Source organism: Harpia harpyja, chromosome 9 (assembly GCF_026419915.1).
Source record: "Harpia harpyja isolate bHarHar1 chromosome 9, bHarHar1 primary haplotype, whole genome shotgun sequence".
Classification (NCBI taxonomy): domain Eukaryota; kingdom Metazoa; phylum Chordata; class Aves; order Accipitriformes; family Accipitridae; genus Harpia; species Harpia harpyja.
In genome coordinates, this window is record NC_068948.1 from 39,783,730 (window position 1) to 39,801,497 (window position 17,768).

General features: G+C 41.9%; 1 protein-coding gene across 11 annotated transcripts in view; it reads left to right on the top strand.

The window, feature by feature from the left end:
• Positions 1-17,768, top strand: part of ARVCF (ARVCF delta catenin family member) — a 291,719-nt gene that overhangs the window by 173,878 nt on the left and 100,073 nt on the right. For 6 of the 11 annotated variants that reach the window (XM_052796915.1, XM_052796914.1, XM_052796922.1 and 3 more), the window contains one exon: positions 12,334-12,372. The exons of the other annotated variants lie outside the window; for them this stretch is intronic. In XM_052796915.1, coding sequence (XP_052652875.1) covers positions 12,334-12,372 — 39 coding nt within the window. The remainder of the gene's footprint in view (positions 1-12,333; positions 12,373-17,768) is intronic. 11 annotated transcript variants of the gene reach the window in all.

Below are 17,768 nucleotides of genomic sequence, written 5' to 3' on the forward strand. Positions count from 1 at the left end.
ATTCTTTTACACAACACCACGTGTAGCCCACTGCTTCTCCCAATGAAAAAGAATAGCGGTTACCAGTGGTGTAAACCCCTGACCTCAATTCTGCAGGTTTTCTCTTTATCTGTTGCAATACAGCATCCTGTCTGTGCAAGACTCATGTAAATTGTGAGAAAATGCAAGGGGATTCAGAAGAGTGATTCAGATTACTGCAAAAGCTGACCGAGTTTCTGATACTTTAAGGTATGTCACAGATGCAATCTTTTCCTCTCTTCTTTTCTTTTTTTAAAGAACAAAGGGAAGAAGACTTAGGAAGTTGACTGTAACTGCAGAGACCAGTACTGGGAGTGGATGCTGCTGTATGTACTCTGTGTGGTTTGGCTTTCTCTTTAAAGGTGTTACCAGAGAGACAAAATGCAGCTGTCATGCAAAGCCTATCTTGGGAGAATGTTATTAGTAAATCCCTAGCTGTGAATTGTTCTTCAGCAATGTTAAATCAGATCAATCAAGGCAATTTTATTTCCCTGTCGTCTTTTGCATGCTATGTGTGCGTGTTCGTCTGGCCTTTCCTTACTAAAACAGTCCAGCCATTTGGTACTTTGCATTCCCTAGTCATCCAGCTATTTTTTGCTATGACTGTTGCCTCCCACTGTTCCCAGAACCTCTCAGAGATCTGGAATGGTAACTGGATGGGGAAAACACTTTTGTCACTTGTCGTTGTGGATTGCTGCATCAGGAGGCAAGTTTCAGGCAGGAAACGGCATTTAAGCACACTCCATAAAGCTGCTTCTTGATTATTTTTTTCTTTGTACTTTGATATTTTGTGTGTTCTATGTATGAAATTGTCAAAGATTTTCCCATATATTCTTCTGAATTCATTTTGCAAGCCTTTTATACTAAGGAAAAAAATCCTGTGAATTTGGACAGGCACATTAGGATAGTTGTGCTGGTCTGTGTAGTCTATTCCAGTGTAAATTTTATACATTACAGTTGTCCTTGCATGGATTTTATTATTATTAAAAGTGGCTTCACTCCAGAGTAATTGCTCTGCTTTACCAGTGGTTTAATTTTATTTCAAAAGAGCATGTTTTTCCTTCAGGACAGAGTGTTTGCATCAGGACTTACTCTGAGAAGCTGTAGCTGTATCTTTCCTACAGTCAGCCTCCAGGTAATGTACAACTACAAAAGACATCAAGAACTCATCTGACAACCTGTACTGTGAAAGCAAAAGTTGGGAGTCAGAAACTTTTTGAGAGTTTTTGGTATATTTTTATCTGATAAGAAGCCACTAGCACTTTTTGTCTGGAGAAGTCTTTGCAGGAAGTTCCTTTTAACTCTGTCTTGAAAAACCTGAACAATGTTTTTGTTTTCAAGAGCAGAGAGACTGATAGGTAAAGTAAATCTAAATCAAATGGCTTGGTTACACTGACTGCACAAACCATGGATTTATAGATAAATTAAAATATAGCTGTGGCTTTTTCCCTTTTCACCAATCCCTAATTGGTATTTCCTCCCTCCCTTTGTCGCATGCTTTCATGTTCTGGTGGTTGAGATGCATTAGCTTCTCATGGCCTGCTCGAGTTAGCTCCTCCAAAATACTTCTAGAGCAAGAGCTGTCTGTAAGGGTCTGAACTGATGCTTAAGGAAGTGAGCGTGTGTTGTTTCTGTTGTCAGTTGCCTTTTGAGCTATGTTTAGCCATTCCCCAAAGCTGCACTGCAGACAGGAAAGAACAAATACGACATCTTTCAAAGGACTGGGCGGGGAGTCATGGTGGATGTAATCTTTCACCATCAACTGAATTGTCTCTGCATGCAGAGCCTCCGTCAGCATGGATCTTGTATGAGCCTTTGCTTGCTCCTAAGGGTGAAGCTGGCAGTACAAATCACATCTTCACATCTTTTCACATCTGGTCTGATTTATATAAAATCCAGTTAAAATAATGTTTGCAAATTAGTCCACTGTATAATGGTTACCTCGTATGACAGAAGACAAGGTTTGATCTGGCATGCACTTCATGTACTTGAAATAATTTCTCCTAATCCATGGTTTCTGATTAAAACCTTTGACTTCCCAGCTATTGTGCTGAGACTGAAAAGTACTGCAATTTTTTAATATCTCTAACTGGAATTTACATGATGATGTTTCTGCTCTTTTTTCTTCAAAGCAAGCAATGAAGAAACAGAGGAAAACCAAGAGCTGTCTGTATTTGATTTGCTTGGAAATTAATCATTAATGTCTTCCAGGTGGACAGCAAATGTGTTATGAAGTCCTCCATATCTGCATGCAGGGTAGTGAACCGAAACAGAATGAAGTGCATGGAAAAGATCCCCTCAAGCCTGAATCCTTGAAAAGCAAATAGGTGCCTCTAGGAACAGCTCAGTCTGTATGCAAGGGGGTTACTGAGGTTATATTGACATGATGTTGTGGGTACTGTGGTTACCACTTCTTGAAATCCTTCGTGTAGGCTTACGCTGTATCAGAGTGGCTGGAAACTGAACATTTATCATTTTTGTTGTTGTATGCTTTTTACTAGCATCTGGAAGAGAAATACCTCCTCCTAAATGAAATGTCAAAGGATTTAATCATTGGATGGGGCAGATATTTTGAATTAAAGAGGAGTGGTTCATAGCTTTAAGAGACATTTGCCATCTCTCAGAAAGATAAAGTGCTGTACCTAGCTCCCTGTGGCACGTTGCAGATCTTTCAGAAGCAATAGAAGTCCCAGACAGGAGGAGTCTTCCCACCTTTGCATTTGCTGCGTTCCTAACCACTGCTTTGTGCACTAATGTTTTATATGGATCACTTCAGAAGTCTTGCTTGTCATATGCTCAGTATAAAATGAAAATATGTGTGCCGGACAGGTAGTGAAGATCCTGCTGACTCTCATTTGCAGCCTGCTTCACAGCAAATGTTACTCTCTGAAGGTAGCTTTAATTTTTGTTCTAGCTATTATGTACTTGTAAAGAAATTATTATTAGCAAGGCCCTTTCTGCAGCCCCTTCTGTTTATTACCAGCACAACCTGGTGGCATCTTGCTCTGTGGGAAGCTAGTTTTGAACATGTTACAGTCACATCTGTGTATATTGATAAATGTTCCTTTTGTGGTGTGCTTTAACCATTTCCTGCAGCAGAATTGTCTTGTTGAAGTTCTACAGTAGGCTGTTTTCAGCTTCGTTTTCTTGAGGTCTTAAGTGTGGTATTACGGCTGCACCCAAGACCTTTCTGATGTTGCGAGAGCAGTTTCTGTCTAAACAATGGTCAAATGACTGGTCCTTGGGCCTGTTCAGCTTGCAGTAGACAGTGTGGTGGTGTACTGGTGGTATGGTAGTAAAACCTCAGAACACAGTATTTTAATTTAGCTGGGACAGTGCTTTTCTACTATAGATGTTGATTTTAGAATATTTCTGAAAGGGAGCTGGGGCAGCTAGCTTTGTCTGTATCACGGATGCTGTTGCTGCAGTCCAAGTTCACCACTGGGTGTGGTAATTATAGTTGTTGGTGTTCAAGTTTCTGATTCGGACTAAGTGGGTATTGCGTACGTGAGGGAATGCTGAAATTGGAGACCTGGACTAAATAAACATCAAAGGCCTTTGAATCTGCTAGAGAGCCTGCTGTAATGGGTGCTTGTTCTCTGTTAATGTGACAAAGGGTTTTGCTGGCCTGTGCACTGTGTAGATGCATCCAGGGGTTTGGGAAAGGTGGCATTGCAGTGGAGGAGGAACGTCTTGGTGAGGAATTTGTCCTCACGGATGAGAATGCACAACCTGTGCTAGCACGTGTTTACAAGAAGATGGCTGTAGGACTGCTCTCACTCCTCTGCTGCTACAGCCTGGGGTTACTCAGGCTGGTGAAGGATGACTACTATACCAGGAATGACCAGAGTTGTGGGCTCTACCAGCTGACACTGACGTGTGATGAATAAAGTCTCTCAAGGAGATTGATAACATTGGAAAAATGATGTCACTGTTCAGAGTTGGGCCAGATGTAGTCAGAACCCAAAAATACCTCTCTTGCACCGATGAAAGGAAGTGGGAGGAGAGGATATGGTGGATGTTAAGTTTAGTTTGGTAGTAGTGGCACCAGCTACTAGGAGTAGGTATGTGTAAAGAGTGTAACGGTAAGTGTGTGAAAGGAACACTGGGGTTACTGCAGGTAATGGGCCAGCAGATAAGCTGATGGCTTCAGATCAGCATCTTCCTTCTATTTTTGTGCTGTATGCCACTTGTGTCTGAAGTAAGAGCATGTGTTGGCTTTTTTTTTTTTTTAAGGTGATTATGGGTTGGAGATTTTAAATGCATTTTCCGTGACTTCTACATAGATGGACACACTTTGAATTTGGTGAAAAGTAGAATGTAAATTAGTTTTTTGGATTGACTGAAGTGTCCTGATGAACTTCCTTGGTAGTTACCACACCTGACACCTTTCAGTAATATCGACAGGGCTGTAGTCTTAGTAGCACAGCAGAGCATATGGGGAATCAATTAATACAGCAGATATTAATTGATAAACACTTCTGCTCTGGGGAAAACCTTTTAGCACATCCGCTGTTTGGCCCAAGATTGCATGCATGCACGAATGGATAGCGAACATGTTTTCCTGGATTGTCACTTGTTATTTCTCTTGATAGGCTGGGGACTGCCTCTTCTAGACTACCGCTGCCAGGCTTTTAGAAAAGCAGACTGCAGTTAATGCTTGAGCTGTCTCTCAGCCACCAGCGTTCTCACATATAACTGATGTAAACACATGCTGGTTTTCACCATTGCCCTGTGGACTGCTTAGCTGAGTCTGGGCAGCTCCTGGCAGTCTATGGTCTCTTTGTTTTGAGAAGCACACTTCATCAGTGGTGTGCATGTGGCATTACCAGCTCTGAATATAGCTATTTTATGTATTGAAGCATATACATACACTTGTAAAAAAGAGCTGCTGCATGAATGGGTAGTATATTGTCAGTGCCTTCCTCTTAATATGAAACAGCTTTGTTTGCATCTGTATGTGGTACTGCACTGACTTGAGCATTGTGAACTGAATACTTAATAGACACTGCAGGGCAATTCAGCTGAATTACAAGCCTCCATTTAATTTATCTTCTTTTAGAAAAAAGTCCATTGGTCTGTTATCACAATCATATAGCTCCGAGAGAGAGAACAGTAAACTAATGCTTGTGTTGTAGTGTGTTGGTTGATGGTTAAGGTCTTAAAATCTCTCCACCTGGTCCTGACAACAAATTAGTTCTCTTGTGAAACTTTTTTTGAATAGTAGTAACAAGATATAACTGGTTTACAAAAGCGATTTGCTACTGACCATTTGAACTTGCTTGGCTGCTGAAGCTGTGAAATGCTGCTTAATGCTGTAAGCAATGGATTTCACTGATAATTTCTTCTTCTGTGGCGTTGCTGCAGGTGTGAAGGTAATATTCTTGAAGCAATTCGCTCAGTGATTTGTTCTGAAGTTTTTAACTGTGTAAAATTCCGTTAGGCTAATTATAAGGTTTTATATTGATATTTGCTTTACTTCCTGCTGAGTATAAAGATAGAAACCTATTATTGGAATGCAAATACCCTATGATGGAAAATCACCTTCGTTGCAAAATATGGCAGTGCTTCAGAATTGGCAGTATGCTGAGATGTGACCTTACTAGTAGAGGATTGAACCAAAAATGCTTAAGTTAGTCTCCCTTTAGGGTTTCTCAGGTTCTTCTCATTACATGAAATACTCTTCATTAAAAAATGGTCTTATTTTTTGTGGTATGTGTGCAACTGTGAAAAAGAGGAGAAATTTCTTCATGAAGGTCTGCAAAGAATGCAGAGGCTTATCTGATGATCTTGCTTCCTCTTGGAGAAGTTACGGGTATAAAATGCATTTATGATGACAAAGCAATCTAATCAATTATGTCTTTTTAAAAGCAGTACAATTTCCCAAAGATTTGAAATTTAAATATCCTATTTGAACTTCATGGAAGAAATAGTGAAGTACCTCTTCAGTGCTTGTTCATTGTATTTATTTCTTTGGGAATTTTCAAAGCATCATTAGTATGGGACAACTTGACCTTCTCTTGCAGATAAAATTAATTGTGAATCTGACTGTTTTCCTATATTGTAAATGACTGGCAGAATGAATGGAGGCAGTGGGGATGGACACAAATACTGAATGAAGAGGTATATTTCCCAGTAGTAGCCTTGTATTGTGCCTTCCCCAGCATACCTTCTGAAGTTGTGCCACTTTGATACAATCATGGCTGCTCATGATAGGTCAGAGAAAGTAGAGAGCTCTGAGTTTAAATGTCTCATCTAAAGAGCAGCAGTTATCTGGGTTAGGGAAGGACTTACTGCAGCAGCTTGTCAAAAAGTTTGAGAACTTTGAAATTAATTAGTTGAGAATAAACCATCTTTTATTAATATTTGAATATCTGTGGTCATGTATAAATTAGTATGATAGAACAGCTGCCGCGTGCCCTGTTTCCCTTTCTGAAGGAAAAACTCTCTGAATACACCTATAAATAGTGAATAGTAAATGAATAAGAAATCATTTGGTTATTTCAGAACATGATTCAATGCTCTAAGCAGTGCTGTGCAGTATCCAGTCACTTCTGGGTTGTTTATGTGCTTTTCACTTTTTAATGAAGGACCATGGTTTTCATTAGTATAATTTATATTTAATGTCTTTATTGGTATAGTCAAATATCACCTATCAAAATGTCACCAGTCTTTTTCAGACACATGCGTAACCTCTTCTACTTGGTAGTTGCAGCCTATATCCTTAGCAGGGAAAATCATTAATCCCTGATGAATGCAACTGAAATGATATATGAAGTCAGCAGAAATCTTTCTACCCAGTGAGCTGGCAGGGCATGTTTATAAGCCAGCAAACTGCAGTGCTTTGCAAAATATCATGGATCCAAAAGCACAATGAATTATGTCTACAAGGTTTACAAAGCTAGGATTAAGAATAGCTGTAACGTCTGCTGCTGAAGGTATACAGAGCACGTTATCTGGTATATTTTCTGGGTTTCCAAACACATTTTAGATGTATACTGAGAGCCTGTCATAATATGTTGGGTGGCTTTTGTTAAGTGAATGATACGGTTATCCTTAGGTTTCCTTTAATTTTCTAAATGGAGCTGTACTAGTTTAACTTGGCAAAAATATTTTTCTGCATTTTTTTTCTGTGATCAGAGTTGATGATTCCCTATTCAGAAGTTGATTTAATTTCTGCATGTGTGAACTGATAAATGGTGGGAAGCTGTAAATACTGACGTGTTTGGTCACTGTTGACACAGATAATTGAATTAACTGTAGAATCAGGCTAGTTTTCTGCCTGTGGTGTGTGAAGTGTTCATTGGTGTTTGACAGAATTTGTCATTCAGGATGGATATCTTTGTCTTCCACCCAGATAGCTAGATTGTTACATTTGCTCTTCCTGATGTGCTGTCATCCCTTGTAAGCAAGATTTATTAATTTGGCTCTGTTTCTGTGTTGTGTTGTTCTTGCACTTCCCCAGTACTTGTGGCTCAGGGCAGTATTCCTCCCCGATCCTGAGCTCATGTGTCAGATGCAGCAAGCCAGCCTGCTGGGAGGCTGAAAATGGTGTGGCTGGCACATGAGCTTTTGGTGTGGGAGGTGGGTCATGATAGATCTGGAGTTGTAGTCTCCGGGAGGGTCTCAAAAAGACCCTTTCTGTCCCTTCCTAAATGAATTGCTCACACGCCAGTGTGGAACAGTTCAGGCACAATCAGTTCATCCTGAATGTATGTGGAAGTATCACTACGTCACAAGGAAGGCATTGTACTGTTGCTTGTGCCTGTTCGCTTGTGTAAAATCAAATGCTGGGCTTGTGTTCAGGTTTCTTGTATTTTATAATCTCTTCCCTGTCAGTAAGTGCCAGTACAAGATATGCATCTAATGAGAGGTTAGCAACAAAAAGATAGTCTAGGCAAACCACATAAAAAGCCAAAGAATGATATTGTATTGTTTGGAAAGCCTTAAAAAAGAATCTTGATATACTGCCGTGTGTGGTGAGAGCTACTGTTCGTCAAAAGACTTAGATGGTGAACTAAAGCAGTGTTAACGTGATGAAATTAAAGACTGAAATTTTTTTTTTTATACTTCTCCCTGCCTCCCCTTTTCCTATGACTTTTTTTTCATGTGAAAGCCACTGATTTTTCTTTCTTGTGGCACTTACTCTTCACATTTATGGATTCTGTCTTTTCTCACTTTTTCCTGTTCTCCCCCTCCCCTTTACCTGCCATGCTTTATTGTTTTGTTTTTGCCCTCCCTGGATAGACTCATGCATTTTGTAATGCTTTTCTCCTCTGCCTATCTTTTCCTGGTGTGCTTCAGGCTCCCAGTGTTGCTTTTGCATCTCCTTTCTGCCAAACTTGCTCTCTTCCATGCTTAGGTTTTGTCTGTCTGATAACTATGGTTCTCCCTGATTTAACAAGCTGAGCTGTGGAGTACTATGGATTTCTGTCAGGCTGTTCTTGAAGATGTCTTCGTTTGTTAAAAATATCATTGTGAATGATGGGTTAGTCCAGATCAGCAAACCTGACTCATGGGTTCAGCAGCACCTTTTTGGAGATATTTTTGTGCTGCTGGGGACTCTGGGAAGGGATTAAAAGACACTGTACTCCCCTTAGAAACAGGGTAAACCCAAAAGCTGAAAACTAAAGGAGAATGAACCCTGCTAATGTGTACTTCTGAGGATGTTTCCAGTGCTGTGCTCAGGGTGAGTCCTGGAGGCAGGAACAATGTTTATGGCAGGGTGTTCATTGCTGGCGGTGGGCTGGCTGCTGCTAAATTTGTACTGATTAAGTCTGTCCAACTGTTTAAAAAAAGGTGGGTGGGATGACTGGCTGTTTATTCTTTGATTCTTTGTGAAGAATTGGAAGAAAAATAAAACAACTTCATTTGAACTCTGAGAAAGACAGCTGTGTGTACAGATGATACAAGGACTGCTAATGCTTTACGGAGAACTTTGTTCCTCTAATGCACTTACAAGAATTTCACTGTAAGAAACAGTTTATTTTTGCCAAAATTTTAGTAGTGGAGGTGGGTCTTATGGAAGCAGTTCCGTTTATCTAAAGGAGAGAAGACAAGGCTGGGTACCTAGGTGCTGGATATTCTGCCAGAACAGATGAAAATGGCATATCCTGCACAATCCTAAACAACAAAGGGAGTCTTAACACAGGAGGCTGGTTCGCATGAAAGTGAGGTAGTCACTGCTGCCAGCGTTGTACATAGGGAATTAGGCACTTTGAAGAGTTCTGGCCAGGGTATGAGCAAGCTGGCTAGAAGTTTACTAACACACCATATCCTATTTGCAGCCTTAGCTTGGCAGGGCTCCTCTGGAGAAATTAAAGATTCCGTTTGCTGGCATAAAACCACAACAGGGAGTGGGAGTGGAACACAGCTGTCCTATCCCTGGGTTGAAACAGCAATCTTGCAGCTTGTCTTGCCAACTGTAGGGAAGTACAGCATTCAGAGCATGAATCTAGTTTTATGACTGATGCTTGTTAATAGCAAGTCCTTAATTTCATCCTGTGTGATCTGTTGTTGTTATCTGTGTGTGTTTAATTGAGAAATGGCTCTCTGAAAAGCCCTCTGAGAACCTGTTTGAAAGTGACTTAGGTTGCTGGCTCTAGGGCTGTGTCTTGTCTTAATCCTTATCATATTTGAATTTCATTATGAAGTGCCAAACAAAAGCACATCAGAAATAATAATAAAAAAGATATTATGTAAATAATTGGGTGGTTGGCAAAAGTGATTGGATTTTACAATTCAAATGCTTTAATCCAGAAGTGCTGACTGTATACACAGTGCCAATAGGAGTGGTCACAGAAAGATGCATATTTCCAGCAAGTGTGTGGAACACTTAGGTAGAGCTGATGTAAAGTGAAAAAAAGCCAAACATTTAACTAAGAAATTGAGAGCTATTTTACTTAACTAGTGAAGATATTTACCTCGGGGCAAATGACTTCCACCTTAGCTTAAATGACTTTTCCTTTCTGAGATTCACGCTCATCATGCAGTAATAGCAGTCCTTGCTAAATGGCCTGACTGTCGATATTTAGCATTCTTATTATACACGGAATGGACCCAGTGGTTTCCCGTGAATTTTCTAGGTGACAGTGCCTGGATAAATGGTCCTCATCTCTTCTTTTTTCCCCTTTCCTTCAGTCACTGGTTCCTACTATTACGCAGCCATCTGTTATGCTGGTACAACAGGTTTTGGGAGCTGTGCTGTAGATAGCAAAGCTTGGGGCATGGGACAGACAGTCATTCCTTGGCGATGGTGGTTTTTCAGTTGAGCTGAGACAATGCTCTGGTTTGCAACTTAGCCTTAGTTGAAGTACTGCTGCTCCAGCTGAGAAGGGGATTCATCATCGCTCACTGGTAGGAGGAGAGGGAACTTCTTAAGCCAAAACCATTCCTGAACAGGGAACCTTCATTGGCCTGTTCTCTGTCTGACAAAAATCTCTTTGTTGCATTTAAGTATAATTTGCTGGGGGCAAGCTGGGGGGAGTCCTTCACAAGCTTTAAATAATTTGTTCTTAGACTGAAAAATCTTCAGGGCAGTGTAGAAGTCAAGTAGGAGTAGTTGTGTGCATGCACATGAGCACCTCTTCATTATCACATTTCTGATTAAATAGGAATATGTTTCTTAAAAATAAATAGGTCCAACCTGTTAAGTGGTTAGCAAAACTTTAGCATTTTTATTACTTGCACCGCTCACACTTGCTGTCTGAAAATTAAAACAAAATGTGTCTGTGTGTCTTGTCAGCCCTCAGCTTCCTGACACTGGGACTAGTTAAACCTTTATCTGTGAGGCTGAAGGGTTCTGTATCAACTTTCCATTACACCTTTAGGCACTTGAACTGTAATCAGATTGCCCCTTGACCTTCTCTTTGAGGTGAATAGCTTGGACCTTAGGGCTGGATGAGAGACCTTTCTGATCCTTATCTTCAGCTGTTCTGTTAGCTGTGCCCTGAGCCCACTGCAGCATATCCACATCCTTCCACAGCTGTGGATACGAGAGCTGAACAGGTTGTCCCAGTAGTAACCATGCAGATGCCAAGTAGAGATGATTAAATGTTCTTACTCAGCATTTTCCCTAATATCCGAGTGCTCTCTTTCTTTTTTTTTTTCTTCTTCTCTTTCTACTGTTTATTGCCAGTTTAACGCTGGCTTAGCAAGTCTACCTGCTGTCTTTCCAGTCTGTGTGAGGACTGTCCACGTACAAGTAGGGGTTGTAAGCTCAGTCTTACAAAATAAACAGAGAATGTGTGAAGTAAACACACTACTGCAAAAAAAGCCACTGGTGAATTCTCTGGGGTAGTTGAAAAAGCACAGTAACTGCATCGCACTTGGGAAAATTGTCTTTCTGCTGTAACCTCTTCCATTTGGAAGATTTACAGCAGATGGGGCGGCCTCCGGCTTTGTTGGCTTGTTTGTGTCTTGGTGTTCAAATGGACTTGTAGTCATCCAGAGACCTCCCGCACAGTTTCTTTCGTGCTGTCACATATTTGCTCTCTGGGGTTAGGTAATATTGAGAGCCGGGCCTCTCTTAGGGGCTGTTCACACGTTTCCTGCTATGTTTTGTTTAGATGGTGGCTTTTGGTGTGGGGCTGGGAGGGAAGGGGTCGAGATGCAGGGGGAAAAAGTAGAATGTGATTTAACATGGGTAGTCTCTTGGGAAGCTGTTTGGACTGAAGCAGTCCTGCTGTCTTGGTGCCAAGCAAACCTGCTTTGGTGCTTAATAGTGGGAGACATTGGCAAGTACATTCCTTATGAGACGGGTGATTAGATTTATTGTCAATCACTTTGTATTCCCTAGAATGAGAAATAATTTATTAAAGAAACGACTTTCTTGGAACACAGGCTTAAAAATTCATCAGTGATCTGTTCTGTCTCCCTAAGGATTATAAAAGCTTTTTTTTTTTTTCCTTTTTGTGTTGTGCTGGTGTGTTTTGCCTCAAAAAGCGTTTTTGTTGTATAGTTCAGATCTACAGGCAAGATTGTGGGTGGGTGAGGAGATTAGTTAAATTTAACACTGATCTGATATGGCTGCTAGAACACCCAAATAATGTTCCCATCTTGGTCGTAATTCAAAGAATGCAGAGATGGTTTACATGGGCCTTGAAGTTAAAAAGCAAATCTCTAAGGTAGTTTTGTAGCAATGCAAGTAAGCGTGCATTTGTTAGCCTAGAACTGACAGGCTGGGTCTGACAGATTTTTGGTTTAACGCAGTGGTGATGTGTTGAAGTGACTGGGGTAGAGTCTGGGACACACGGACTGCATAAAGAAACTTGCTGCTATATTCTGCCAAACTGACAGTTCTTTTTTTTGTTTTAGATGAAGGACCTAGCTTGTACTTCTGACTCCTATGTGCATGTAAGTTTGTGGACTTGATATCTAGTAATACATGGATCAGTTTAATTTATTACCCAAACTCTGTGGGGCCAAGAAGAAATGAAAGCTGAATGCCTGTCTTGCAGAAAGGAATGTACAAATGAGTCATCCCACACCACCCTTAATGCCAGCATTGTAGAGGCAGCAGGTGGAGATGAAGGAAAAAACTTGCTGGAAAATTGTAATCCATGATGTAACCTCATCCCACTAAAAACCTTCCTAATTTAGCCTTGGTTAGTTCATCTGAAAGACTCCAGAGAGGAAGCAAGTCAGATCTGTTCTGGGTTTGGTCAAAGATTAGGCATGCAGATTTGCATTGTGTTTGTCTTTGGAAGGTAGTTTGGCAAATCACAGTGAACTCTCTGTACAAATCTTGGTGAGAAAGTCATTTCCTGCTCATTTAGTGTGGTTTCCTAGTGGGCAAACTTTCCAGATAAACACTGGCCATGCTGTTGACAGCTAAAAGAAATAGGGCTAGCCCTAACACTGTGTATGCCAGGTGTTCATTCTTTTTTTTGCCTTTATCATTTTCATATTAAAAATAATGGTTTATCCTTCTATTTACTACTTGATCTTTCTTAACCATGGGGGGAGAAAAAGGGCTTCTGACTAAGGGACTGAATGATGAATTGCGATACCCTTGCACGGTTCTGGGTTCTACCACAGACTTCTTATATGGGGGCTCTGAGGCCTGGATTCATCCCCCAGGTTTGATGCTTTCTTGAAGTCCTTGATGTCATTTCCCTGCATAATAGGTGTCAAGAGCTGGATGTGTCCACGGAGGTAATCTAGTCTGTGCAAGATCTGAACTGTTCTCTGAAGCTCCTATTCTTCTTTTTGACTAAAGAGGAAGAATTAAGTTATTGTGCGTTTAGATGCCTCACTAAGCTGCCTGAAGATAGGTGCTGTGAATTTGAACCTATTATGCATCCATTTCCTTACCTGGAAGATGTGTGTCCTCACTGTTCCCTCCTAGGAGCTGTTTAGGTCAGCAGACTGTTCTATCACATTGCAGCAGTATTGCCCTTTTGTAGTACAAAAGCTACTAGTGATTGCTTTGTTCTGAAAAGAAATGGGCATGCGTGATTTGCTACGCATTACCTTTAGTGTAGTGGGACTGATTAACACGTAACTTTTAAGTATATATTATCACATCTGTTGAAGTTGACCGAGGTGTAATGTCTTGACGTCTTTGGTTAACACCCAGTCAATCTGAAAAGCAGGGCAAGGCAATACAGAGCCCTGAGAGATGTCTTACTTGTCAAAGTGACAAATTGCCCTTTCTGATTCAAAGGACCAGCTTGCATGGCAGAGCTAAGTAGCTACTGGAAAAAGGGAAGGAGAGCATGGGAAAAATACCCTATTTGTTTAGGCCTTCCCCTGTATTTTTTGTTGTTTGTTGCTCTGAGTTGAAGTTCTTTGTTTTCCTTGGTCTGAAACAACTTAACAGCAGGTTGAGAGGAGCAAAGCCTCTGGGATTCTGCCTCTCCCACTTCTCATTCTTATAAACTGTTTACAATCTCCTTCAGTTTTCTAGCGTTGTATGGAAAAGTTCAGTGGGTCAGCTTTCCCTTTAGCTTCATCCATCATTCCAGTCAATTAGAAATAGTTGAGGGCCAATTGCCCGGTCTTCCATTAACTGAGACACTTCAGATTGTTTAAAATAGCATAAAAGCCCTCTTTGTTGACCGTTGGGCAAGCACTGTAGATTTCACTGTGATGGGCAGTTACCGCGTGGCTGAACAGAACCCCAGTGTGTCTTGCAGTACTTGAGGGATGAATATTACTACTACAGGCCTTGTCTGGGTTTTGATTCTTTCTCCTTCACCTCCGCCTCTTGCTTTCCCTGAAAGGTGTGATGCCTTCAGATGGTGAATTACCATGCCTGCTTGCAAAAAAAGCTGCTCTTTGTGGCTTTTCAAAACTTCTGTAGTTGAGGGTTTTTTTCAGTTACTGAAATGTTCCTTTTTAACCTTGGTGCTTTAAAAGCTCTTGGCATTATTTGTTAGTCACTTGTCGTGTGTGTTTCTAAAGGACAAAGGAAGTGTGTAAGTGTTCAGGAAACAGTTAGCGCATTGTGCTGTGTGGCTGAGTTCATTCTGGTACCCAATGCCAGGACAGCCTTCTTTCATTTAGGGCTAACATTTTCCTTATGTTCTGAACTGACCAGCCTTAGGGTAGAGCTTGTGTGAGAGCTCCAAAAGAGAGCTTGAAACTTGTCATAGGTTAATGTGTTTGGGTTCACATTGAAGTGAGCTGAATCCATTGTGTGTATAGATCTATATATGTATTTATATATATAAAAACCACATTTTGTTTCACATGACATTTAACCAGAGAAGTAGGCTTACTAAATGGAGATCAGTATATCTGCAACAAAGTACATATTTATGTATTCCCATCTTAAAATCATTGTCTATCTTGCAAACTCTCCTTCCAGCGGTGTATACTGCCTAGGTTTCAGTACAGGCTGGTCTGTGTGCTTTTCATTGTTCCAGAGCCATTTTGCCTGAACGTGTCATTGTTTGATCCCAGCTGTGCAGCAGTGTTTCTCCTGATTGTGAGGAGTTTGGATAGGTGTGACTGAACACCTGTGCTTGGTGCTGAAGACTTGGACCTTGCTGCATTTTTTGAACTGGAGGCGTGCAGCAGTCCTTGAATGTAGGGCCTCCATGTTCTTCCAGAAGGTGCCCTGCCTTGCAGTATGCTGTATGCAAGCTCTGCTGTACATGAGGGTTTACCTGTTTCTCTGTTTCTGAAGCATGATCCAAAAAGAGTAGGACAGTTTACTGTACGGCTGCCTCTCAGATGATGCAGGCTCAGGGATGTGCATGTGCCGGTTAGCTTGGATTCCAGCTGTTGTGCTGCTGAGATGCACAGAAAGCTTTCTGGACAAATCCAGGGCAGAGAGCACAGCAGGGGTCTTCAGGCTGTGGTGAAAGAAAGGGGGCTCTGACAAGGCAGGAAGATGCGATAGTAATCAGATTGGAGAGTCTTCAGCTGCTGGGGAGCTGGATCTTTTACTGGAGAAAGATCTGCCACAAATACACCAAGTTCAACAAACTCCGGCGGTGGTTTTCTTCCTCTTTGATGTCCCATTGGGATACTAATCTGATGCAGATCTCAAGATAGACTTTTTCAGTTGGTGTGTTCCTGCAGACTTGCCTTTTTTTGTCTTCCTTTCTCCTCCACGTGCCTTCAGCAGATAACAGCTTGAGGACATGACGGAGCTGGAAGTGCAGCCCTAAGTTGGAAGGAGACCAGTGGGGCAGACCGTCAGCCTGAGACTTGACTTTGACAAAACCGATGTTTGCCTGCTTTGCACTTATAAATAATCTCATGCTTTGCCGAGATTGAAGCTTTAGTAAGTAATTTAAACAAAGAGGAGGAGGAGGAGAATCCACATTTAATTCAATTAGCATTGTTGTCCGATGCCATTAATTATGCCCAGACTTGTAATGTGTTTCACAGGAGTTGATACACGAGCTTTGTCTGTGCCAGGGTCGACTGAGGACAAGTATGTCCACTGGTGTAGAATCCAGCCTTTGTGCTTTGCAGAAACCTTCAAATTTGGTATCTGACAGTAGCCTGGAGTAAGCAGTAGCCTGAATAGCCTGTGCTGCAATCTACTGAACAAAGGGTATCTCTGGGAGAATGATGTACGTGTTTTCAGTGTTTTTGAAGAGGGACTGTTTTAGTGGAAGTAATAATCTCCTGCAATTTTATATTATTTCCAGACTGTTTTAAATTGTTTCATAGGCAGAGAATAAAGAACTTTGTTTACTGTCTTAAAGTAGGATGTCTGATCCTCCTGGGGGAGGTTATTCTTTTATTAAAAAAGATATAAAATAGCTACTTTGATGGAAATATAACTCTAGGAATTGAAATGGTGATGATTATAGAAGCTGTAGTATTTTAATGCAAAATAAGCCCTAGGAGATATGTGCCCTAAATGGTAAATCACTCTGTTTTCTAACAAAACAAGAATTACTGTTATTTTATGATTCTTGCTTATTTTACAAGGTCTTTAGCTATTTCATCTGCACTTAACTTTTACAGGCTGGAGGTAAATTGATTGTTGTTTTGCTTTTTAAATAGCTTGGCTTTTCTAAAGCACGCTGGAAATGCAAGCACAGATCAACAGGATAGGATTCATTTGGTACTCAAAAAAGCAGGGAGAAAAGCCATGTCTACTGACACCATATGCAATAACTGCATTGGAATCTGTTCTCATAATTTGGTGGTGTTTTGTAATCTTCTTGGAAGGAGCCAAAGATGATTATTTGAAAGGGACCTCATGGGTAACGCTTAGCAATTTTGGGGTGGATATCACCTTGAAATGTGTGTGTTTATTACAAGAGAACTCCTGCTGCCGTTTCAGAGGGGCTGTGGGGATCCCTCAGGGCCCTGAGGGCACTGACAGTCCTCAGTGGCCCTGACCAGCTTCATGTGGGGCTTCTGCCCAGAGACCTGGGAGCTCTATTTAAGCTCAGCCCTGAGCCCTCAGTCCATGCTTGGGCTGTGCTGGAGGAGTACTGGTCTCCCACTGAGCTACAGCCATGCCTGTGCCTGGCCATGGATGCCATTGATCCAGACCCCGACGTGCAGGCTGACTTCCCAGCCTGACCTCAGGCCTGCCTTGACACTGTGGACCTGCCTGGCTATCGTTGGACCCGATCCTAACCCTGACCTGCAGATTTGCTTCCCAGGTTGACCTTGAGCCTCCCTCCTCCCCGCGATACTGCCTCTTGGTTGGACCTGGCTGCCATCTCAGGTCTGCCCCGCTCGCCTCGCTCAGGTGCTGTGGAAGTGGGCCCCAGCCAGCGAGGCCCCTGCCCGGCCGTCCAAAAGATCCCCCTCAGCACCACCTCCCTCGGGGAGCTGCTGGCCCTTGAGGCTCCCTGTGACACGATATCTGCAGCTTGGCTGTTGTGCCAAAGGGAGGGTCCCTGGAGGAGAAGGGAGCCAACCTGCGGGAACTGTCAAGGATCTTGATTGTCTCCACTGAAGAGGACTGGAAAGAAGCTCCCTTTAGATTTGGTCTTCCCAGATGCTCAGCTGATGACAGTGATTGCTGCAGCATGGCAGATCCCTCTTCTGCTGGTGAACACCCTCTTGTTTGACAGCAGGGGAAGGACCGCAGGGTCTTGGCCAGTGTGGTAGGAAAAGAGGAGTTGTCTGGTTGCTTTTGCTTTGAAAGCCCCAGCAAGGTAAAGGGATGAGCGTGTGTTGTACTAAACTGGAATTACCTATCTCTAGCAGGCAGGGAACTACTGGTAGAATTATTCATTAGGGGTGTCGTGCTCCAGCTCTGTCTGGCAACTTTTGTTTTACTTTGAATAACTAGGCTTACCTGCCAAATGTTTGGAATCTGAGAT